Source organism: Mauremys reevesii, linkage group 7, assembly GCF_016161935.1.
Source record: "Mauremys reevesii isolate NIE-2019 linkage group 7, ASM1616193v1, whole genome shotgun sequence".
NCBI lineage: Eukaryota > Metazoa > Chordata > Testudines > Geoemydidae > Mauremys > Mauremys reevesii.
The window spans coordinates 90,238,714-90,265,307 of NC_052629.1; the positions used below are offsets into that span (position 1 = coordinate 90,238,714).

At 41.0% G+C, this 26,594-nt stretch overlaps 1 protein-coding gene across 7 annotated transcripts in view; it reads right to left on the reverse strand.

Annotated features, from left to right (window-relative positions):
• Positions 1–26,594, reverse strand: part of IQSEC1 (IQ motif and Sec7 domain ArfGEF 1) — a 679,444-nt gene that overhangs the window by 42,831 nt on the left and 610,019 nt on the right. For all 7 annotated transcript variants that reach the window (XM_039547792.1, XM_039547791.1, XM_039547793.1 and 4 more), the window contains one exon: positions 2,660–2,821. In XM_039547792.1, the coding sequence (XP_039403726.1) occupies positions 2,660–2,821 (162 nt within the window). The remainder of the gene's footprint in view (positions 1–2,659; positions 2,822–26,594) is intronic.

Sequence of the window (26,594 nt, forward strand, 5' to 3'; positions counted from 1 at the left end):
TAAAACCGTTGTACTTTTTTGCTGCCAAGGCTCACAGTGCTATATGCGAATCAATTACGCTATCTTGGGGTTGCCGCAGAACAATTTTTTTTCTTAACATGACTGGGGCAGGTTATTTTAAGAACAGATTAATTGCAGCAAAAATACAGTCAGGAGGTCGTAGGCAGGTGGATGTCCTTTTGGCAATTTACCCATCCAGGAAATCTCATCAAACATATACCATCTGGCTATCAATGAGATTCTTACCCAATTTTCTGCTAGGTTGCCCAAGGCACAGTGAGGTTAAATGATTTGCCCAAGATCACAAAGTGAATCAATGACTCATTTTAGGTTAGAATCCAGCCTCTTCCTCGCTCATCATAGTTTACTTTGATCATTAGACAATACGCCTTCCTTGGAAAATCTTTACCCCAGTCTAATAGTGGCACAGATCCAGGGAATGGTTGCAAATGGTTAGAATGGGCCTGCTGAAAAGCCTGATTGGCTGAACTGCTGAATTGAAATCTGCCACTTCTTTACGGCAAGTCACTAAACTTCACTACATACCTTGGGTAGAACCCACATTCCCTATTCAATTACCTTCTCCTGCTGTTTGTACAGTAAAGATGCAGCTCTTGAACCATAAGGTTTACAAATAAAAGGCCCCTCTAAGCAAAGGTCTATGATGTGTGTATAAATGCAAATACATTATACTAATACACTGTTCAGCAAGCACGGTTGAGACACAGAGGTTCCAACAGCATTGTAAATCTTGTACACAATGTATAACACACAGTAACAGATCAAGCTACATGTTTAGTAAGAAAAAAATACTACCTATTTGAAACAAGGCCTAGTGAAAAGTTGGCGTGGGAACCTCATTTTCATTTCCTTCAATTGGGTGCATGAAATTGTGCATTGCCATAATGCATTTAATTTCCATGCTTTAGGAAAAAAACAAACTGCCTGTGACTGATGCTCCCAATTATATGATTCCATTTTGGCTTCAGAGTCCATGATTCACTGGAGGTAGGTGGGGCAGGAAGGAGTTAGGGATACATTAACCATTAGGGACAACTGGCCTATGCCTACAGTCCCAGGTTCTGGGTCAGCTGATGACATCAATGATACCTTCATGGACAACTGGAAGAGTTCATATGCAGCAATCTGCCCACAGCATGTGGTATTGTGCAACACAAGAGATCCATGGATCCACCCCATGTTTAGGTAAGCAATGATACCACAAAGCAGCAGCACTGCCAACCCCAGGCTTTCCAAAATCATGACTCAGATCTCCAAAATTATGAAAATGGCTTAAAAATCATGAGATTTAAAAAATAATACTTTGGGGGTTCTTTTATTTTGCTTTCTGGTTTTTGTGGCTTTAGGGGGTCACGTGTTCAGGATTTTCTCCATAGTGATTAGGGCTAGAAACTTATTTAAAAAAATGAATGCCCAGGTTCTCATATAAATCACATGGCTCCTGGAGCTTGGCTTTAAGAGAAACACTGACTACCATGAGACTTGGGATAACATCACAAGAGGTTAGTGAGTTAGCAATGCTGAGTGGGGCTCCTAGGGCCGGATTCATCTCCAGTAAAGTCAAGGGAAGATTTTCCCTGGGGGCTGAATTAAGCCTCTGTTGACCAGGCTCAGAAAGTGATTTTCCAATAGTTTTTAAACTTAAAATCCCCCACAGGCCCTAAAGCCAGGAAAAACATTCAGTCCTCAATAAGGGCTATTTCTATGCAAATCTCAGCAATTTTTTGCTGTGGTCTTGGCCAAAACTGTGGGCTTAGAATTTTTGTTTTGTCTTTTTACACTGGGAAAAGGGTATCTCTCCCCGCCCCCCATGTACCCTATGCAGTTACATAGCCTGTTAAACATCTAGCTGGCTGTTTGTGCAGTAAATGGCAATTCTTCATGCAAGTCACATGCGCACAAGTCAATAAATCTGGGGTGAGATGCAACGAGCTTTGTTGGTGAGTGCGTCATCCACACAGGTCTTGAAAAGAGTCGCTGCTAAATGAAATATCAAATCACTTAAAATAAACAAAAGCAACCTCCATCCTTAACAGACAGTATTTGAATAACCTTAACCAAACTGTTGGCGAGTGTAATTTGCTGCTCCACTTTTGCTTTCCTTTTGAAATAGGTTTTTATCTAATCCTTTCCAATAAACTGGTTCTCAGACACCCTTATTAGACAAGTGCCAGCATAAGAAGTGCCTGTGTATCTATGAAATAGTAATGGTTATTTTCATGTTCCTTTACTGATGAAGAGTCGTGTAGCATATAATTTTTTTATTTTTTATTTTTTAATTTCACACAGTAAATTATTTCAGAGCTTGAGGAAGGAAAATGGTCTTAAAATTAATAGACAGTCCTCCACAGTGAAATTACAACATAAATTTAGAGTAAATGTGAATTCTATAATGTATATAAATCTGTATTAGTGTCCTACTTGATCAGTTTTGTTGAGAAATGTTAGCATTGCTGGCAAGTAAGGAAGAGTATTTATTTTTGCCTGTTCTTTGTTAATCCTTACACTCTGGCAGTTTTTTCTTTGAAAACACTTTCATTCCACGCACAAAATATTCCGTGAGCATTAGCCTCTAAGTGTCCACAGTGCACACCTGAATCCCTGAGTGCTCCATCCCCTCCCCTCACACACTACTCACTCCAATACATCTCGGTTGAACTGCTTCTGTCGATTGCCCAAAAATTCTCCAATCATCTGTCTGCTTAGTCCTTTCCTTTGCAGGAGAAAATGGGCGACACCAACTGGAGTGTCCGGCACGAAACCTCTCTCAATTAGGTACTGGACTCCTTTTTCAGGTTTTCTAGGGAGAAATATAAACACAAAGCCACTTAGTTCATTTCCTTCATTCCCATGTGCATTTGAGTTTTTCCCCAAACCTCATCTGTCCATAAGTAACATTAGACTGGCTGAGTTAGAAGGCGGACTGCTGTAGTTTTAAAATAAATGTAGTCATATTGTAAAACCCACAGAGTGGTTTTAGTTTTAATGGTGTATTTGCTTTGAAGTGGATCTTCATGGTGAAGAGGCACTAAAAATCTCTCCAACTGCATTTCTGCAGTACTCATCCAAACTAAGTTGACCCTTCTCCCTGATCTTTCCAGGAGCGAGGCTTCCAATCACACCATGTAAGAGGCTTCAGACATACTATGGAAGTTGATACACCATAAGCCAAGGTCTAGAATGACCATCAACATCAGATACTAAACTGAAGACATCTTGTGCTATCAATGAGAGAGCACCATGTCCTCTGAAAACATAATTTAAAAAACAAACAAACAAAAAAAAAAACCTAACCAACATATCTAAATCCCAGATTATGCGGTGGGAGAAGACATAAATCAAAGAAGGAGTAACCCCCTCCTTTAATTTACAACTTCTTCCAGCTTCTTGAAAAATACATCACAACATCTTTGACTCTATTAGATTCCAATTCCTTCACAATCATTTAATTCTGTGTAATTTACACTCCTTTCTACACCTCCAAATTTAGCTCTGCATGATTTCAGATCCCACAAAAATAAAAAGTTCGCAGCTATTTTTCTGACAAACATATTAAATGGTGAGGATTTCCTGCTATGAATCTGTCTTAGGCAGTCATATATTTTTGCTCGCATTTTAAATGACAAAGTCCTGCTCACAGCACAAACAGTAGGTTATGTTCCCAGTGCTGCTACCCAGCGGACGTCCAAAGTTTGTAATGCAATACTTTCACAGCTCCAGTAGTTTCATTGCCTTCTCTATTTTCTAAAAATTAGGACACAATGGACACCTGTAAAAATGAATGGTTTGCAGCTTTCCAGATGAGCTGAAGGATATTGCATTTCTTAATGCTAGTGAAATCAATTTCAAAGAACAAGGTGACCGTGCTATTTTTATACACAGATGATCATACAACCCTTTCCTCACTTTTTTTAAAAAAAAACATTGAAAATAACACTACCAAATAACCCAGCATTCAGTCACCATGCTCTGTGACATTACTCTATTACACATTTGATGCCCAACTAAGTGTTAGGCAGATCAGAAAAATATATATATTTCATCAAAACTGAGAAGTCTCAAAAACTTCCATCTTACACTCTCTTAAATCAAGTTTGATGGCTCTTTTCATTTGAAGCTAAAGAAGTAGTGTATGCAGTTACCCCACGAGGACAAACTTGTAAAATAATCCTCCCCTAGTCCAAAACAGATTATTTCATCAGAAGAAAAATATTTAAGAGCTGTATTCTTATATTCTTGAATCACACTTCAGAATTCTGGATCTCCCTGAACTTCTAGTTTCACAACACACACACACAAAATCTATGACAGGAAATTTTCCCTACTAGTGAACCGAGTTTCTGCACAGCATTTGCAGTGAAATGAACTCATGAACTTTCCATTCTAGCAGTTGCTAAGCAAGGAAAACAAAGGACCAATCAAAAAAGTAAGACTTCTCCCATCCACCAGAGACTGTATCTTCTGCAGATTGAGAAGATATTCAATATTTTTTCCTACGCTAAATCTTAACTTTACCTGCTTTCCTCCTTCCCCCCTCAAAGAAAAATCCCAAACCAAAAATGAATGTTAATATGATCATGAAAAGAGTAGCATGGGCATCTATCCACATTCCTGGAACCCCAATTTACACATAGGAAAATTTACACATAGGAATTTTCCTTTCTGCTTATACAATATTCATAACCACAAACTCATGGTTATAAGTAAAATGAACCACGATTAAAAAAATGCAAAAGAAAATAAGAGACGGTTAAAAAGATTAGAGACCTACAGCATAAAGGCTCTAATTCAAGGTGTAAAGGTGTTGAGTCTAGGGGGCTGCCTTAGAGATTTTGTGCCAGATCTTATGGAACTACACCACTTTGCACCAGCTGAGGGTCTCGCTCTTCACAGAAGCTTTTATTTTGGTCTGGGAACATGAAATCACTTTAACAGACACTGGATAAAAGCCTCCAAAACTGACCTACAAATTCTACACAGCTATTTGAGGCCGGAGGCATTTTGCCCTTTCTTAATGCCTTAGTGAAATATCAGCAGTGAGTCAAGCAATCAAATCTTTTGAAAAAGAAAATTCCATTTGGTTATAAAAAGCATGAAATGAAAATACTGCTTGTGAAAAGCTTCGGACTGGGAGCCCAGAACGAGGGCCGCCATTTACCCACATGACAATACAGCATTGGTGGCAGTAGTGTTAGCTTCATCAAAATGATGCACCAATGTGATTCAACTCAAACCTGGAGAAGCCATCTCTAAGATAGAGGCCAAAACTACCTTCTCAGCTATTTCGCACTAATTCATGGCCTCATCTGCTGAGACCGCCAGTTAGTCCGAAATACTCTGGCATTTTGTTATGCTGATACCTGTCAACTACTTATTTCACACAGATGATGCTTTAGTGCACCAAAGAGTAAAAACATGTGGTCCATGTACAATTTTAAAACTGGTCATAGCAAGAAGGAGCCATGGATGTTTTTTCTATCTAAGTTTAGGGCAAAGAGATGGATGTGAAATTTCTAGATTGACAATGGATGCTGATTTTAAGGAGGATTCTGGGAATAGTTAAAACATCTGCTTTATCATAAACAACAACAAACAGATGTCTGCAAACAGAACAAACAGTTCATTTACTCTTCTAGCAGAGGCAAATATGACTAATAAAGCAACTTTATAAAAGATTAAAACAGAAAAAAGTTAGTAACAGCCTAATTACAATCAAACTAATAGTCTAAGGAAGAAAGATACTCCTAACTTCAGTATTATCCTAACTTTTGGTATCTTTTAACTTTGATATGTAACTAACACATTTTCAGACCAGCGGCCACAAGTGTAGTGAAAATCCTTTAATTTATCTTCTGATGACAGATACTTAATATAGAGAGTACTTCGTGCTGGAGCATAGACACACCCACATGCACTCCAAGTGCAGCAATGGACTTTGGATGATCGCTTCCTTGATTCTACTGAGGAAAAGGGTGTTCCAGATTTGATTCTGACAAATAGGGAGAAACTGGTTGAGAATGTGATGGTGGAAGGCAGCTTGGGTGCAAGTGATCATGAAATGACAGAGTTCGTGATACTAAGGGTACGTCCATACTACCCGCCTGGATCGACGGGTAGCGATCGACTTCTTGGAGTTCAATATATCGTGTCTCATCTAGACGTGATGTATTGAACTCCGAACGCGCTCCTGTCGACTCCGGAACTCCACCACCGCGAATGGCGGTGGCGGAGTCGACGGGGGAGCCGCGGACTTCGATCCCGCGCCGTGAGGACGGGTAAGTACTTCGAACTAAGGTACTTCGAGTTCAGCTACGTTATTCGCGTAGCTGAACTTGCGTACCTTAGTTTGAACCCCCCCTCAGTGTAGACCAGGCCTAAGGCATGATGGAAGGGGAAAAGCAGAATAAAGGCAATGGGCTTTAAGAAGCCAGACTTTAGCAAACTCAGAGGGCTGGTAGGTAAGATCAGTGGTGAGCTGGAACCAGTTGTTAAATTTAGAAGCTGGTTTAGAACCGGTTGTTAAAGGGGTGGGCAAACTCCGGCCTGTGGGACTGTCCTGTCCAGCCCGCCTGAGCTCCCAGCTGGGGAGGCTCCCCTGGCCTCTTCTCCCTCTCGCAGAGCCCAGCACCAGCGCTCTGGACTGCTCCTGGGCAGCTCCGCAGCTCCTGCCGCTTTGAGCGGCATGGTAAGGGGGTGGGGCTGCGAGCTCCAGCAGGCCGCACGGCATCCATACATGCTGCCCTGAGCAGCATGGTAAGGGAGCTGGGCCGGGGCTGGGAGGAGGGGATGGATAAGAGACAGGGAGTGGTTGGAGGGGGTAGAGGTTCGGGGGGCGGTCAGGGGACGGGGAATGGGGGATTGGATAAACGTGGGAGTTCCGGGGGGTCTGTCGGGGTCGGGGCGGTGGTGGATGGGGTCGGGGCAATTGGTGGGGGGGAGGGTTTGGGCTTGTACTCACCGAGCAGTGCTTAATAACTGGTTCCCTATCAGGTTGTCAGCAGCACTTCGGCGGCAGGTTGTTCACTCACTCCAGGTCTTCGGCAGCACTGAAAGACCTGCCGCCAAAGTACCGCCAAAGACCCAGTAGGGAACCGGTGATTAACATTTTGGCAGCTCATCACTGGGTAAGATCCCATGGGAAGCAAGCCTAAGGGAAAAAAGAGTTCAGGAGAGTTGGCAGTTTTTAAAGAGACATTATTAAGGGCAAACTATCTCAGTGTGCAGGAAAGATAGGAATTATGGCAAGAGACCACCCTGGTATAACCAGGAGATCTTCAATTACCTGAAATTCAAAAAAAGATTTATGGAAAAAGTGAGAACTAGATCAAAATTACAAAGGATGAATAGGAACAAAATCAGAAAGACCAAGACACAAAATGAGACTAAACTAGCTAAAGACATAAAGGGTAACAAGAAAATATTGTACAAATACATTAGAAGCAAGAGGAAGACCAAGGACAGGGTAGGCCCATTACACAGTGAGGAGGCAAAGACAATAACAGAAAATGCAGCAGTGGCTGAACTGTTAAATGCCTTTTTTGTTTCAGTTTTCAGCAAAAAGGTTAGCAGTGATTGGATGACTAACATAGGGAAAATAAGTATGAATGGGATAGGTAGGTTCAGAGGCTAAAATACGGGAAGAACAAGTTAAGAATTACAAGTTAGATGTCTTCAAGTAGGCAGGGCCTAATGAAATACATCCCAAAATAATGAAGAAACTGGCTGAAGAGATCTCGGCGCCATCAGTGATTATCTTTAAGAACTTGTGAAAGACTGGAGAGATCCCAGAGAACTGGAAAAAAGAAAATCTATAAAAAAAGGGGAAAAAGGACAACCAAGGGAATTATAGACTAGTTAGCTTAACATCAGTACCCAGAAAGATAAAGGTTCAAATAATCAATCAGTTTGTAAGCACCTGGAATTTAAGCAGGTAATGTGGAACAGTCAACATGGATTTGCCAAGAACAAATCATATCAAGCTAACCTACCTCCTTCTTTGACAAGGTAACAAGATTATGCTTGGATAATGGCATAGGGAGTACACTTATAAATGGCTGCAGAGGATACCAAGCTATGAGGGTTTGCAAGCACTTTGGAGGACAGGATTAGAATCTATAATGATCTTGAAAACTGGAGAAATGGTCTGAAGTAAATAGGATGAAATTCAATAAGGACAAATGCAAAAATACTACACTTAGGAAGGAATAATCAATTACATAAACACAAAATGGGAAATGACTGTCTAGGTAGGAGAACTGCAGAAAAAGATCTGGGGGTTATAGTTGACCACAAACTAAATACGAGTCAAAAATGTAATACTGATGCAAAAAAGCAATCACCACTTCGGGATGTATTAGCAAGTCTTGTAAGCAAGACATAAGTAGTAATTTTTCCACTCTATTCAGCACTGATGATGCCTCAATTGGAGTATTATATCTGGTGCTGGGCAGCATACTTTTGAGAAAGAATTGGACAAACTGGATGACCTCCAGAGGAGAGGAACAAAAATGATGACAGGTCCTATGTAACATGACCAATAAGAAGAGATTGAAACAACTGGGATTGTTTAGTTTAGTTTGGAGAAGAGAAGACTGAGGGGGCATATGATACAGTCTTCAAGTACATAAAAGGTTGTTATAAAGGGTGATAAATAGGGCTGTCAAGCAATTAAAAAAATTAACTGCGATTTAAGAAATTAACCTCAATTAATCACACTGTTAAACAAAGATAGAATACCATTTATTTAAATATTTTTTGATGTTTTCTACATTTTCAAATATATTAATTTCAATTACAACACAGAATACAAAGTGTACAGTGCTCACTTTGTATTTATTTTTAATTAGAAATATTTTCACTGTAAAAATTATAAACAAAAGAAATAGTATTTTTCAATTCACCTCGTACAAGTACTGTAGTGCAATCTCTTTATCGTGCTAGTGTAACTTACAAATGTAGAATTTTTTTTGTTACATAACTGCACTCAAAAACAAAACAATGAAAAACTTTAGAGCCTACAAGTCCACTCAGTCCTACTTCAGCCAATCGCTAAGAGAAACAAGTTTGTTTATATTTACGGAAGATAATGCTGCCTGCTTCTTATTTACAATGTAACCTGAAAGTGAGAACAGGTGTTTGCATGGCACTGTTGTAGCCGACACTGCAAGATATTTACATGCCAGATGCGCTAAAGATTCATATGTCCCTTCATGCTTCAACCACCATTCCAGAAGATATGCGTCCATGCTGATGATGGGTTCTGCTCGATAACGATCCAAAGCAGATTGGACCGATGCATGTTCATTTTCATTATCTGAGTCAGATGCCACCAGCAGAAGATTAATTTTCTTTTTTGGTGGTTTGGGTTCTGTAGTTTGTGCATCAGAGTGCTGCTCTCTTAAGACTTCTGAAAGCATGCTTCACACCTCATCCCTCTCAGATTTTGGAAGGCACTTCAGATTCTTAAACCTTGGGTCGAGTGCTGTATCTATCCTTAGAAATCTCACACTGGTACCTTCTTTGTGTTTTGTCAAATCTGCTGTGAAAGTGTTCTTAAAATGAACAACATGTGCTGGGTCATCATCTGAGACTGCTATAACATGAAATATATGGCAGAATGTGGGTAAAACAGAACAGGAGACATACAATTCTCCCCCAAGGAGTTCAGTCACAAATTTAATTAACGCATTTTTTTTTTTAACAAGCATCATCAGCATGGAAGCATGTCCTCTGGAATGGTGGCTGAAGCATGAAGGGACATATGAATCTTTAGCGCATTTGGCATGTAAATATCATGTGATGTCAGCTACAACAGTGCCATGTGAACACTTGTTCTCACTTTCAGGTGACATTGTAAATTAGAAGCAGTCAGCAGTATCTGCCGTAAATGTAAACAAACTTGTTTATCTGAGCTATTGGCTGAACAAGAAGTAGGACTGAGTGGATGTGTAGGCTCTAAAGTTTTACGTTGTTTTGTTTTTGAGTGCAGTTATGTAACAAAAGAACCCCCCTACATTTGTAAGTTGTATTTTCATGACAAAGAGATTACACTACAGTACTTGTATGAGCTGAATTGAAAAATACTATTTCTTTTGTTTATCACTTTTACAGTGCAAATATTTGTTATAAAAAATAATATAAAGTGAGCACTGTACACTTTGTATTGTGTTGTAATAGAAATCAATACATTTGAAAAATGTAGAAACACATCCAAAAAGATTTAATAAATTTCAATTGGTATTCTATTGTTTAACAGTGTGATTAATCATGATTCATTTCTTTAATCATCGTTACTTTTTTTGAGTTAATTACGTGCGTTAACTGCGATTAATCAACAGCCCTAGTGATAAATTGTTCTCCTTAACTGCTGAAAACAAGACAAGAAGTAGCGGGATTACATTGCAGCAAGGAAGATTTAGGTTACACATCAGGAATAACTTCCTAACTAAGTGTAGTTAAGCACTAGAACAAATTACCTAGAGATGTAGTGGAATTTCTGACATTGGTTTTTAAGAACAGGCTAGATAAACACCTGTCGGGGATGGTCTAGAGATAATACTTAGGCCTGGTCCACACTGCAGGGGACTGGACAAGATGGCCTATCAAGGTCCTTTCCAGTCCTATATTTCTATTACCAGCAGTACATTGTAGATTTAAGTAAAAACTACCCTATCTTCCCCAAGATCCATCAGATGACACTATGGAATCAAGAAGTTAGAGAACTTAAACTCTCCCTATTAAACGTATATTCAGTAACTTTTAGGAGTTATACTTTCCTTCCCCCTTAAGTAAAAAGTAAATAAATAACAAAAAGGAACCCAAATCCTGCCCTCTAAAGGAATATTCTAAGAAAGGGATATCAAAGAAGCAAAACCTAAAACCTTCTTTGCAGTTTCTAAGCCATGAGAATACCCAAACATCCCCTATGTCTGGATTTAAAAAAATCCAGAGTCCTAAACTTTGGTTTATGGCAAATCATGGACTTTCTGAATCATTTGAAAAAGTGGTGTCAGGAGATCAGAAATGTGGGGTTTTTTTTTCTTCTTTCTTTCTCGGGGAAAAAAAGAAGCCTTGAGTTTTAAAAAGTCCGTTAAAGCTTTATGTTAGCCTATAAATCCTCTCCAAAAAGCCAAGTTCTCCAAAAAAGAACCTTGATTAAAAAGTCAATAACTTTTGTTACACATAACAATTGGTTATCGGTGAGCAGAGCTATAGCTTTCTTCAGGGAATACTAGATGTGTGGTTTTTCCAAAAATTCGGACTATATCAGGGGTTGGCAACCTTTCAGAAGTGGTGTGCCGAGTCTTCATTTATTCACTCTAATTTAAGGTTTTGCATGCCAGCAATACATTTTAACATTTTTAGAAGGTCTCTTTTTATAAGTCTATAATATATAACTAAACTATTGTTGTATGTAAAATAAATACAGGTTTTTTTAAATGTTTAAGAAGCTTCATTTAAAATTAAATTAAAATGTAGAGCCAAGGACTGGTGGCCAGGACCCGGGCAGTGTGAGTGCCACTGAAAATCAGCTCATGTGCCACCTTCAGCACATGTGCCATAGATTTGCCTACTCCTGGACTATATCAATATTAGTGTTTGATGAAAAAAAGTCTGCTAAAAGTTCCAGGCATTTCATAACATCCTTGTTTATCTCAGTAGGTTTTTAAAATATAATTATCTCTCTTGTACTAAGATATTTGAGGATAAATTCTACTTTGGTCACACCAGTGATAACTCAGAAGAAAACTCCATTCAGTTCAAGTAATCAGTGCCAAACTCCAGGACTCCAGAATTTAAGGGTATATTGAGAACTGCTCCTACCTCCTGGGAGCAGAATTCAAACTCTTTCTTTTACACCACTTCTATCTGTCTTCAAATGATCAAAAGTAATACTTTTAATGGGAATACAGGACTTCTTGAAGCAAGCAACACTGGCAGAATTGCTTTTAAGCTAGAACCCAAGGCTCAACTTGGTCCTTTGGTAACTTGTCCAAAGTAACAGTGGACAGTCTTGCCTAATGGGCAGAACACAAGTCTAGGAGCCTGGAGCACCTGAATTGTAATTCTTAGTCCTCTGTCACTGACTTGCTGCATGGCTTTGGGCAAGTCACTTAACCGCTCTGTTTCTCAGTTTTCTCAAATAGATATAGTGGTACTACTACTAAATTTCTTGGATAGCAAGGTATGTTGAGTATTGTACAGTACCTTGAATGCCTGAAGTGCTATATAAATACTAAGTATCCATCGCTATTCATGTATTAAATTCCTGGGGAAGAGAATGTTTCTTACCCCAAATACACTTTCTGTAATCGAGGCAGTGCTGAACTGTTCCAGCCTCTTTTTATTGTCATCTGGAAAGGTTTCCTTAGGAAGGCCTGCTCTAACTCATAATATTTTAAGTCAGGTATTAATTTAATTTGAATTAAGATCTCTCAGGAAAGCTTCCTCTGAGGGGCACGAAGACTCCTATTCCTCTTTGTCATATTTTGAGCTAGAGGGAAGAATCAGTGATTCAGATTTTTTTCTCTTTCTTTTTAAATGGCTTAACTAGCAAAAAATGTTACCCTATTTGACAGGAAGAGACTTAACTGGGCGTTCTATGACTTGGAGAAAGAATTCTGGAATTTTAGAAGTGGTCCCTACCCCGACCTTCCTGTAAAAGTTAACAATGAGTAAAGTAAAAGGCACACTGGAAGGTGCCCTGCCCCTTTTCTATTACAAAACGAATGATTTCCCCTCTCTATCCCTCCAGCATCAACTTAGTCCAACGTATTTCAATGGACTTTAAAGCCATCCCCCTCCCCTTCTCCCCAAACGTTCCTATTTATAGATTTCAAGTTTAGTAAGTAGGAGAAAAGGGCCTGTCTGAGACATAGTAAGGGCTCTGATCTCAGGCCCTACAACTGGTGTGTGTGTGTGTGTGTGTGTGTGTGTGTGTGTGTGTAAAAAACATCATTGAAAGGTAATCAGCCTGCTGGCCTTTCTGAATGAGGCTATATCTATACAAGCACTTTTGTCATTAAAACTTTTTTCGGGCAGGGGTGTAGGGGAAAAAAACACCCACCCCTGACCAACATAATTTACACCGACAGAAGCACCAGTGTGGACAGCCCTATGTCAGTGGGAAACTCTCTCTCTTGTCAGCATAGATACACAGGAGACCTTAGAGCAACACAGCTGCAATGGTACAGCTGTGCCACTGTAAAGGTCTCCAGTGTAAACGTAGACCGAGAGCAAAAAAATAAAATAAAATAAAGCTGCTGTCAACCCTGTTATAAGGAAGAAGGAATCCTACTCCTAACAGCAATAGCTGTGTTGGATAGCTGGGAGCTACTACTGTTTTTTGTTGTTGTTTTTAATCGTAACCAGGTTTATTACTTCCCCCTCAAATATGGAGCAACTCAGAACAGAAGCCACCTAGACAGAACCAAAACAAGATTGATTTGTATTTCTAGTCAAGACGGTCTTTGGTGGTTATGAAAATTCCTGATGCTGGTTTGATAATTCTACCCTCCAATAAATGTGGAAATGAAAAGTCTGGGAACCTGTAATAGTGTAACTACATGAGCAGAACAATATTTTGCTGTTTGTTGAGGTTTAGGCTTCCACTTCTAGACCGAATGATACTTAAAAGTTAGTAAATATATTCTTAATGGAAGTAAAATAGCTCAGAACAATCAATTTCTAAAAAAGTTGCAAACTGTACTCATTGATTTTTCAAGCAGCTTGACTTATCGAACAAACAAAAACCCAACCAATTAGGGATTGTTCTATTTTGCTTCAGAGCTTGTATTGAACAGGGAACTCTGACTGAAAACCAAGAGGTCCCAAAGTGTTGTGTGTGGAGGAGAAATAGATGAGCAAGTGGAGGGAGTAATGCAAGCTTCACAAGAACTGATTAACATATGTTGCACCACACAACATATGGAAAATAGACTCTTACAAAGAACAAACATTCCAGGAGTTAAACTATGAACGGGCTGGAATTCTGCTGCACAGTCATTTAATTACAGCTTAAAAAGAAGAAAAACAAAGTCGTGTAATATGTCGTTGATTTCTGACCCCTAGCCTGTGGTTGGTTTTTAACTGATGTAGTTAAAAAATCCAAAAGGTCTTTTAATGCATTTTCAAAATGCCAGATAATAAAAATCTGTTTACTCAACAAGATCAGTTTGCTCTATTGAAAGTGTAAATTCAGTAGAGGTTCACCTAACATGTTGACATGTGTAGATTTGTTGAGAAGTTCTGTTTATCACAAACAGCAACTTACAGCATGTGATGCAAAAGCTGCTAGCTATGAGAACTGTTCTGTTTTTAACAAGTGGACAAACAACCTTGAAAAGCTACAGAAAGATCAGCTGGCTGGGGTAGGATAACTTTTAGACTAACCTCTTCTAAAAATGAACTCCTTTTCTTTAGGACAAACGTACTTTACTCCTATGAAAATGCCTCACTATGTTCTGCTTACTCTAGTGCATTTCTGAGAGAAGTCACCACCTGACCAAACAATGCACATAAAAAAGGAGAAAAAAAAAAAGCTCAATTATTTCATAGGACTGAGCAGAACACACCTATGTAAATGTTCTGCTGCATCTTAATGCATCAGACATTCCATTTCTACTCTTTTTATTATCTCATTCAAGAATTCTTGAGAAGAAGTGGAGTTGCCCTGAATATGTGCAATGGTAAGTCGCTTACATTTTTGTCACTTCTGAATGACCAATGATAATTTTCACATGCATGGAGCTACCCTGATTTATGCCAGATTTGAATTGAGCCCAGATCTCACAAACCAACAGGGATAGTAACCAGTACTGCACATCACTGGCTAGCTAGACATCCCATCTTGCCAATGATGAATAGCAGTTCTTTCTAGCCCTTGGATTCCATAAAATACTGAATCTTTTAAATTAAAACTAAATCACTAAATCACATTTTCAAATGACGTCAAATATTGGAAAAATAATTTAATGCAGTGACGTCATGCTCTTAGGTCCAATGGTCCGTGAATTGCCAAGATAGGGAAACATTTTTCCAGCCCACCACAAATGCCGTATGACCAAAGATCAGAAAGTACATTTCAGTCCCAGAGCCTCAGCATCACCACCGATCAGATGTGGCTCATATGCCTTATATATCTGAACCATCACTCAAGGCCTCTGCACCCTAAGTGGACATACTAAAATGTCCACTGTGGCCTGTGGTTGTACAAAAGTATCCTGACCTCATGATCAAACTGTGACAGATATTGCAACTCCATGAAATATCTTTGGGGACAACTGTACTAATTTATGAATGGTTTATGTATGAATGTGTTCTGCTCCACGGGAACTAAAAACAATGGAGGTTATTAAGACAAGTTACTGAGACTAAACAACTCTAGAGAGGTACTGCTCCCTGTAGTGATTTGCATATAATGGTTCAAAGTGAATTTTCTAGAGACTAGGAGACAAAGAAAGGGCATTTGGTATAACAGGATGAGTCTGAATTGACACAGGGCCAGCCCTCTTTGGATTAAGCAAAAGAACGGGCGCTTCTGTCAAGGGGTGGCCCTAACCGTTGAGGAATGGTTTGAAGAACTTTGGCCTGCTAGGGCCTCGTAAGACTGATGGGTGACTTTGGTAAGCTGATGGCATGTGTACAGGAACTTTTATTGTTTTTGTTTTTTTCTCTGGAATGGTTTTACCCTAAGAATAATTGTGTTTTGCTTGCTTAGAAAGAGCTGTATGGTTACTTGGCCGTACACTGTTCATAGCCCTCAAGAGAGAAAGCAAAGCACAGTGGGTGGCCATTAGGCAGTCTGGTTTGCTGGGAATATCACAGCACATGGCTGAGGGCTATGCAGCCTTAAAAGCCCCAAATCAGAAGACTGTCAAGGGTCCCTGCCCAGAGACAGGTGATGGCTGGAGACTTGAGACCTGATTGGGAACACCTGGAGAGGACCATGGAGGGGGGAATACAAGTGCAGTTACCCTGAAGTGCCAGCAGACCTTTGCTTTTACTTTTGAGATGTGAAAAATGATCTTCAAAACATCCTCTGTACACTCAGTTTGTAATAGAAGGTGTGTACCAGGGCGTCTAGCACGAGACTGCTCTTTTTTAGCCCCTGGCTTCTGTCATGCGACACGGGACAGGTTACAAAAGGTTTTGTTCAATTTTTGTATGTGGCCTTTTCCCCCCCATTTTTCAACCAAACAAAAACTGGGGGGAAAAATTGGTTTTCATTCTCTAATGGGGTGAGAGTGCAGGTGGGTGGGTGGTTAGAAAGGAGAGAAAGAGGAAGACCCAAACCACAGTTTTATGGTTTTTCCATCTAAAATTCAAAAAAAATTCAACCAAAAAAAATTCTGCCACCTTTTAATTTTCAGTCCATTTTTTGTTTAAAAAACAAACAAACAAAAAAAAAAAAGAATGTACAAGAAAAAGTTTTGGCCGGCCTTAGTTAATACAAAAGGGTTTGCTGTACATGGACTCCAGCACTTCTCTTACACAATTGATCTATTTGTTGGGCCCTCCTCCCTAACTGCTCTTTATGGAATACAAACCAAAACGCAAATCAAAGCATTGAACCTACATGTAGGTAAAACTCGTCCATACTACTGACTTTTAAAACATGCACAATCAATGCAGCCAAAATCACAGTCAATCCTTTAAAGTTCATTTTCAGAGCTCAGAAAATAGCAAACACCCAGACACAAACCTGGATGGGGCACTGGAGTAGTAAATGCACACCAAGCTGCTGCCTTTATGCTAGATTTTGTCTTTGGTAATGCTTAGTAGCTTTTGAACCAGAGTCGGGATTTATTCACAAGACATGTACAACCACAGATGCTTGACCCTCTTAAAACTTGGAAATGGAGTGAAGCCTCCATAAAAGGAATTCAGTCCTTCCAAAAGCACATCCATACTTTTCAGTTTCTCCCTTAAGTTCAGGCAAATACACTACTGTGAAGGAACTTTGACCTAGGCGCGCTTAATAAACAAGCAAATGAGAGCAAGAACCATGACCTCAGTTTAAAGGCCATCTATACTACACAGAGCAATGATCCACATTCTGAAGCTTAGGAACACTTTTCACAAGGAGGAATCAATCCAGCTTTAATGCCAGTAAGTCTTCTTGGAGTCTACTGATGGCAACAGTAGCGATTCCAGTTTGAAAATCTCTATAGTACTCATACAACCAAGCACTAGTCTGTAATTGAAACTTGCACAAAGAAATCTACTACAGTACTAAAACCCTGTTCCAGGAAAGATTAATCCTTTAATACAAGAAATCAGACATCTCTCAGTCTGAGTTTAGAAATCAAAATACTTTTTAAATAGCTAAGATGGCAAACAGTAGGCTGACTGGACACTAATTCTGGCAGGCAGCAAAGTTTTGCTTCGATAGCTTCACTTCTTTTCTTCCGTTATATTCAGCTTCCTACTGCTGCAGCATTGCAGCTATTTAAAAGAAATTGCTGAGCTTATTTTAAACCTTCTGGGAAAGAAGGAAAAAACAACAACCTTAAAATGCTACAAAAATCAGAGCCAAAGGAACATTCTGTCAGAGTTCTTTCCACAACATGGCAAAGGAAGAAAGGAATAAAAAAGGAAGACGAGTAGACAGATCAACTGCAGTGTCTGATCTACGCCTTCCTAATACCAAGGAATTGTTTAATGAACAGAAAGAGGAACAAATGTAAACATGCTTCTGCTGGTAATAAAAGGGAGATAGTGGGTTTTTCCTGATCAGGAAAAACCCACTTACGGGCAATGGAACTCAGCAAGCTGAAACCCGCTATTTTCTTCAGCGTAGGCCATTGGCTGTGTGTGCTTAGAGGGGTCAGGGGGAGTGGGGTTAACCTCTTGCAGAACGGGTATGGGATGTGACTCTTCTAGCCCACAGAGCTGATGAGAAACCCAAGGAAATGTTGCGGATCTTGGGACACTTGCTGAAGGCAGGTGCTTTTTTGCTTCCATGCTCACCACTCCCTAAATCTTCTCCCCAATACGTGAAAGGGAAGATGGTGTAAAATGATGCAAACAAAGTCAGCATTACCTCACGCTGAACAATCCCTGTGGCTTTGGAGGGGGAGAGAATGATGTCATGAAGAGCAGTGATCCCACCACACACCCTCCTGCCTTGCCAAGATACAAGCTCATAGTTTGAATGCCCAAACAGCGGAGGGGCTTTCACAGGATCATCACAGAAAACAGGGACGCCGATGACAGACAGTCTGCTCCTTATTTTGCATGCCTCAGCTATCCCACTGGTGCCAGGCTTAGGTGCCCTTCACTAGTACTTCCGAGGGAAAAACTGGTCACCAAGTCATCAGAAATTGGGTTGTCACCAGCTATATAAAATGGGATGTAAAGCAAAAAACGTAACAGAGCTAAAGGAGTGGTTGAATTACAGTAGAACCTCAGAGTTACAAACACTTTGGGAATGGAGGTTGTTGTTAACGATGAGCAAAAACATTATGGTTCTTTCAAAAAATTTACAAATGAGCATTGACTTAATACAGCTTTGAAACTTTCTGATGCAGAAGAAAATGCACCTTCCCTTTATATTTTTAGTAGTTTACATTTAACACAGTACTATACTTGCACTTTTTTTTTTGGTCTCTGCTACTGCATAATTGTGAACTTCCGGTTCCAAATGAGGGGTGTGGTTGACAGGTCAGTTCGTAACTCTGAGGTTCTACTGGACGGATAATAAAACGTTGGGTCTTGGCATTACTTACAGCCATAGAAGTTAGAAAATAGAAGACATCTGTTCAGTCTTCTGGTACTTCACCACTCCCCCCATAGACTATTCCATGGGATCTCTCACTGTCAGGTAGTTTTCGCTGCTAATCAGCCTCAAGACTCCTGCTTTATTTCATTCTATTACTCTTCATCTCCTTCTCTCCTCCCCCAGTAACCCATTAATTAATAGCTTGCTTTGATGTCTCTACTTTTCAAATACCTGTAGCCAGGTATGTACCCTCTTAGATGTGGTTTAACAAGGGACACCTTTGTTTCTTTTAAATCTTTTCTCATAAATCATTCTCTGCAGTCCCTTCAATAGTTTTGTAGGTTTGATAAAATGCCCTCCAGTTTCTCTGCATCTTTCTGGTATTAAGGAGCCCTTCTGTTTAAAATTCTAATTTTTAAAAAGCAAGTACCTTCTGATAAAATGAAGAAACATTGTGGGCTAGCAAGTAGGGCACTGGACTGGACTGGGGACTCAGGAGAGCTGGTTTCTATTCCCAGTTCTGACACCAATCTGTAAGTCACTTCTCGCTCTCTCTTTCCCCATCTGTAAAATGGGGATAATGATACTGACTTCCACTATAAAGCATTTTGAGACCTTAGATGAAAGGGGTTATACAAGAGCTAGATATTAATTGTTACTAGAAGGGGCCTATTTACTGAGGAGCATCTACTTTCCCCTCCTTTGCAGCTATGGACAGGAGAACCAGGGCATGGACAGAGATTCCAGTGTTTTATAGGGGCTGCCATTCTCTTGCTTGTGACATGGGTGGTATAAAGGCCTATACAGTCTGAAGTAGCTGCCAAAGGGTAGTTGCACAGCAACCCCAGAGCTTGGGAGGAAGGATTCTTCCACACTTGCCCCAGGCACATCTACTCAGTGCCGTGCCCTGCTTCTCAGGCCATTTGCTGAATGGAAGGTTGGGCCAAAGTGCCTCATTCTACTCTCAGTTACACCCCTGCTATCCAGAGAACAGAGCTCCTTAGGATTTACATGGGTGTAATTTAGAGTTCATCCCTAAAGAAGTGATCTTAGTGTCCTGTTTTAGCTGATAAAGGGGTGTGGAGATAATAAAAGAAACAAACTCTGTAGCCATCTCTTCAGAAAACTCGATAGAGAATTTAACCAAATGGTTCCAGCATCATTTTCCGTGAGATCACAAAGCAGCTTCTTTATGTTACCCACCAGGTGGCAAAGTGCTGGGTAAATTATGTACCGCACATAATGTCTGGTACTGTGCAATGTTCTGGCTTGTCTGAAAATTATCACCTGAAAAAAGACATGATTATAAAACCTTTTATCCCTTTTCCCCCTGCAGCCACCCAGTTCCATGGAAACAAGACTGGCAGTCTGCAGCCGAGCTGCTAGAGCACTGGGAAATTTCTGATGCAGCTACAGACTGAGCCCCATAAGTGCTGTTTGGCAAATAGAAAGTAGTGACTTTGGGAGCCAAATCCTGCTCACCCATACGCAGAGGAGTTGTCCTACTGACTTCAGTGTGAGCTGAGTAGGACTTTGCCTTAGGAACCAGACAGCTTCTAAAATCTGTATTATTCTAACAAAGAAAAAAACAAGTGGGGGGGGGGAGGGGAACAAAGTGCTGAAAAAAAACCATGCGGTGGTTGTTTTGTGGCTGCTCTCTCTTGGCTGCTGGGAGGGTTTTCTCCTCCCCAACCACTATCTGACCCCTTTTCCTGGCTGGTTATTTTGCCTGCTTGTTCAGTACTTCACTCCATGGCCACCTCCCACCCTCATCTCCCCTTGTCTCAATCTTGCATTTTTCAGGCAACACAGGGAGCAGGTGACCCTGTGCAGTCGGCGCTTTGTTCCCTCTGCCCGGTGCTAGGCAGAACAAAAGAAGCTTCGTGAGACTTTAGGCTTCCCAAGAGACCTATGGGCTCCTTAAGTGTGACTTGCACAGGTGGAGTATCACTTCCCTAATGGTTCTCCCATAGCTGTCAGCTGTGATTCAAATCAGGTGACGACGTGTCCTTGAAAATCAGTAACAGTTCCTGTTTTACAGGTCTGTTCCACTGTCCCTGCTGCACACGATCTCTCTCTCTCTGCCTCACTCCCTGCCCCCCCAAGAAAAGAACAGAAGTGTTTTGTCCCTGCTCTTGCAAACCCCTGCAGACTTAACCACCTGAAGCAGCTGAATATCACATGACCCGGTGAAACTGTTGCCAAGCTCGCTAAGCAAATAGGCTGCTCAAGGACTTCCCCCACCAGGCCTGTCACATGTGAATACTCTGCCCTATACAGCTCCTCTCCCCCGACCCCAAAAAACCTGCGTGACTCCTCCAGCCAGGCCTCCCATACAGGTTGTGGAGGAGGGGGTGAGACTGGGCACCCCTTTTTTCTTTCTTCTGGCTCCAGCTTCCAAAACCCTTCTGTGCATATCTCCCTAACCCCCATCCAAACTGGAGGCCTCTGCATAGATGCACAGGCAGCTGTTCCCATTTTTCCACTTTGAAAATCTGGTCACGGGGCATTTGAGGGGAAAATAAAATGGCTGACAAGTCTTGGCCTGCACAATCATCTCAGATACTCACTTGGTTCGAACTGTGGGCAGCCAACCAAATGCCTCCTTTTATAATGGTCATTTTCTAGTAAAAGAACATCCAAAATGCCCATCCAGGCTTTGTGAAAGCAGAATATTTGCCTATTCCTAGCACGGAGCATTTAGAGGGAAACATGTGCTTGGAATATTTAAGAGCAAAAGGATCTGATTGGCTGACAATGAGGTAATCATTCATGTAGACTCCCATAAGACATTCACACATCCTTTATGCTGGGGACACTGCACCTTTTCAAAGGCTAGATTTAATTTTCAACATTTGGTAAAGTTTATACTCGCTTTTAAAGTCAATAAAGGGAATCCCCACATGCATACCTGGAATAAGCATTTAAATACACTATTGGCTGAATCTCACATGGTTACACATTTCAGATGTTCTTTGGGCAGAACACTATGTACTCTGAAGGACCCATTTTGCTGGGGGGGGGGGGAGAAGAGGAGAGTCCTCGGGGGGGGAAAACCAGCATTTGTAAGATAAAAAGGCAGATCAAAAACATAGGACTCTTCCTTAGGTGTTCTAATCTATGGCCAAGTGTTTTTAGAACTAATGAGAGTCGTATTATGAACATTTTCTTCTTCTTACATACTCCTCTGCATGTTAGGGGACAAACTACACGGAGTGCTTTGATTTTAATTTGTCTTGGAATGGTCTGTTGTTGAGTAATCTGCTATCCAGATGTTCCAACAACAATAGTAACATCCCTGTTATACAGCATTTAGTCAATGTAGGTTGACAAATTCCTCTGATATGAAGTCCTAGGCAAATCTTCTCCCCCCCCACCCCCATTTTATTTTTCTATAGAATCAAATATATTCTTCACAGAAGAAACACAATTTAACAAGCTATGAAGGGTCAAATGACATCCACAAAAGAAAAAATGTGCAAAATTCAAAGAACCCTGTCTGATCAGACTCCCTCTTCGGAAATAAACTTATAGAAAGCCTAATACCAGCAAATATGTCTCCACTAAGTTTTTATTTTAAAATTCCAATGGAGTCATTTCTACAAAATTCCCCTTTTAGACTTTACAGCCCAGACATTACAACATTGAACTGATGCATGAGAATGGAGGAGAACTGGACTATAAACAAATGGGAAATCAACTTTTCACTCTTTTTACTGATTAGTTTACTTTTTAAATTTCAATCTGGTTTGGAGGTTGAAAATGGAGTACTAAAAGTTCTTTTAGCTTTATTAAGATAAAGGATTATTTGTAACATACACATGGGTGAGGTAATTTGATACAGCATTTTAAAAATAGCTTTTTAAAACCTGACAGTAGTCTTTAAAGATTTCCAATCCGTCCTTTACTCAAAGAACTGTGGGAAGAAGTTGCAGGAGTATAAAATCAGCGTTTTATGAACTCAATAAAGCATCTAGGGGTCCAAATTGCCTCCAATCTAGAAAAAAAATGATGTAAATTATGTGCCTCTGTTGAATAGGCTTAAAGACTGATAAAAAAGGACAAGCTAATAACACTATGAATTGGTTGATACGTCCCTTCTTCCCAAAATTACATTCTTATATCAAAGACTTCTAAAAGAAATCCCCATGAAGAGTTAAAGTCCTCAGTTTTATATTATATTTGGGGCAATAAGATCCTTAGACTTACAACATCCTTTTACAGATCAGTGGTGGTCACCCAAAATTTAAGGAGGCAGTATTGGGCAGCATAATTACAGGACTTTACGTGCAATGAAGATAGCAACAGAGGCAGGAGAAAGAAGCTTTCACTACCACCTTAAAGACCATTTTCTTACCAGAACACCCAAGGCTTTTTCAAAAAGACTCCCACTCTGCAGTCCCCCTTGCCCTATTTTTTGCCTCATGTATGAAGTGAGAGCCAGCTTTGGACCCTCCAATCTAACAAAAAATTAGATCAAGTCCAAGCTTCTCTCCAGGAGAGACTGGGCCCTTTTTACAAAAAGAAGGAAAAGTGGGCTTGAAAAGAATACAGCAGCCAATTAAAAGGAAGAAAATGAAGAACCCAGAAATGATGCAAAAGACTTTCCATACAGATATGGTACCTATATAGGATTATATTTAATTAAAACATTTTATGTCAAACCTCCAAAAATGACAGACTTCAAGATCACTTAGAGACTGAAAACGTGATAGACAGAAGCTCCCATTGAGCACTGGTTCCTTATTTGGCATAGGAGAGCTCACTCTTCCATATGCAACAAGCCTTGTGGATAGGTGGGGAGAGGAAGCAATAGATGTCATAGCCTTACTTTACTAAGGCTTTTGATAATGCCTCACATGACCCTCTCACAAACAAACTAGGGAAATATAGCCTAGACCAATTTACCATAAGGTAGGTGCACAACTGGCTGGAAAACCACACTCAGAATAGTTATCAATGGCTCACAATTGAGCTGGAAAGGCGTATTGAGTAGGGTCTCACAGAGATGTGTCCTGGGTCCAGTTCTATTCAATATCCTCATCAGTGATTTAGAGAATGGCATAGAGAGTACACTTATAAAGTTTGTGAACGATACCAAGCTGGGAGGGGTTGCAAGTGCTTTGGAGGACGGGATTGAAATTCAAAATGATCTTGACAAACTAAGGAAATGGTCTGAACAGGGGAGGCTCTATCTTTTTTGCCGCGTCAAGCACGGCAGTCAGGCAGCCTTAGGCAGTGTACTCGCGGGAGGTCCCCGGTCCCGCGGATTCAGTGTACCCGCCGCCGAATTGCCGCCGAATCCGTGAGACCGGGGACCTCCCGCAGGCAGGCCGTCAAAGGTGGCCTGACTGCCGCCTTCACAGGGACTGGCAGGGTGGCCCCTGCGGCTTGCCGCCCAGGCACGTGCCTGGAGCCGCCGCTGGATCTGAATTAAATAAGATGAAATTCAATGAGGACAAATGCAAAGTAATAACTTAGGAAGGCATAATCAATTGCACAAATACAAAGTGGGAAACGACTGCCTAGGAAGGAGTGCTACAGAAAAGGATCTGGGGGTGTTAGTGGATCACAAACGAAATATGAGTCAACAATGTAATACTAGTGCAAAAAGAGCAAACATTGTTCTGGGATGTATTAGCACAAGTGTTGTAAATAAGTAATTCTTCAACTCTACTTAGCACTGATAAGGCCTCAACTGGAATATGATGTCCAGTTCTGGGCACCACACTTTGGGAAAGATGAGGACTTGTTGGAGAAAGGCCAGAGGAGAACAACAAAAATGATTACCGGTCTAGAAAACATGACCTACGAGGAAAGACTGAAGAAACTGGGCTTTAGTCTGGAGAAGAGAAGACTGAGGAGGGACACAATAACAGTCTTCAAGTACATAAAAGGCTATAAAGAGGAAGGTGAAACAATTCTCCATAGCCACTGAGGACAGGACAAGAAGTAATGGGCTTAAAATTGCAGCAAGGATGGTTTAGGTTAGACATTAGGAAAAACTTCCTAACTGTAATGGTAGTTAAACACTAGAACAAAGTATCTAAGAAGGTTATGGAATCTCTGTCATTGGAGAATTTTAAGAACAGATTAGACAAACACCTGACAGGGTTGGGCTAGATAATACTAAGTCCTGCCTCACTGCAGGGGACTGGACTAGATGACCTATCAAGGCCCCTGCCAGTTCTATGTTTTTATGATTCTATGCTTATCAACTAAAAGAAAATAATTATAAATTACTCTTCCAGTGGATAAGGACACCCCAATGTTTAAAAAAAGATGTACTAAACAATTGTGGGAAAGCATGTGCAATGTAAAGTGCCTTTCTCCATATTTGGCGGGAATGTCCAAGAGCATAGGGATTCCGAGGAAGGATTTCCTAATAAAAATCTACCCAAAATGAAATTCCCAGTGGATCCAGAGGTAGGGTTTCTGGGGATCCCAGATTTCATATACATATTATCATTGCATAATATAAACGTTCTTCTCACACCTTCTGGCAGCATCAAGAAATGCTCTGGGATAATTTTGGAATGGGGGGGGGACCCCTGGTGATAATTTGAAACTCAGGAGGCTATGAGTATTTTTAAAATGAAAAAGCTGATGATCTCATACAGGGACAGCAGTTTTCCAGATGTATCATTTCTAGAAATGAAAAGATGACGATAAATGAAAAAACAATCAAAGGGATCTGAGAAACTTAGGAATTTTTTCTTAACGTAAAATGCTTTAAGCCTTTATCCTCGATTCTAAAAATATATGGCACTAATAGAAATGACATCCCTGCAAGACAAACACACAACACTGGCCTTTAAAACATGACAAAATCCCAAAGTGAGGCTAGGATACAACACAAGGCAGAACAGAAAGCTGGAAATGATGTATAAACAATACTCTATAACCTCAATTCAATATTGAGGAGGTCAGTGATTTACAGTAACAGTAAACAGCAACAAGATTATGTGGAATGCAGGGAGGTGTCCTGAGCCTCCCATTGGAAGAGGGTGGACAGGGACTACTCTGCCTCCACAGTCAGGACCATGTCTTCCACCTCCTGGCCCTGCAGAGGCTCCTTTATGGTGCAAGTAGTCTGGGGTGGAGCGCACTAGCACATGCCTACCTCTGCCACCTTTAATATGACTGGCAGCTCTTCTATCTTCACCCAGAGAGATCTCTCAAACACCTATCTGAGCTGCTGGTCTTTTACCAGGACCTCCTCAGGATATGGAAGCTAGTCTCAGCAACCAGGTCCCTGGCAGCCACTGAGGCTGGAGGACCTCCTTGCAGAGCTCTGCTACTCAACCCCCATCTAGGTGTGCAGTTGGCAATTCCTCTAGCACTCTCTGGAGAATGCCTGCACTACAATTGGGGGGACTGGGAGGACTCCATAGTGCTTGGCCAGTGCATGGGGCTTTCCATCCCTCGTGCCCCTCCCCCCCCCATCATGTGCTCCAGGAGGCAAGAGCAGCCCTAATGCCTGCCTCTCGCATTTTCCTTGAGTGGGTCCTACGGGAGGGTGCTCCCTGCCCGCCTCTCACCCTCAGGACCTTACCATCAGGCCCCTGCCCCGCGAGCCTCTCTGTCCATCTGCTACGTTCCTCCACCTCTGAACCGTGCCCAAAAATAGCTGTATGTGCTCATGCTCCACACCCTTCATTTCCTCATCCACATGTCTTGCCCCAACATCAAGTGGTGGAACCTCCTGCTACCCAAGGAGGGTGAGGAACCCCGGTGGGCTAGTTCCTCTCTGGTCCCACGGCTGTTGGGGACATTAGTCCGTGGCTCCTTCATGCCCGTGCTCATGGCGCTGTGAAGGATCCTCCCCTACTTTACACTACCACAGACATGG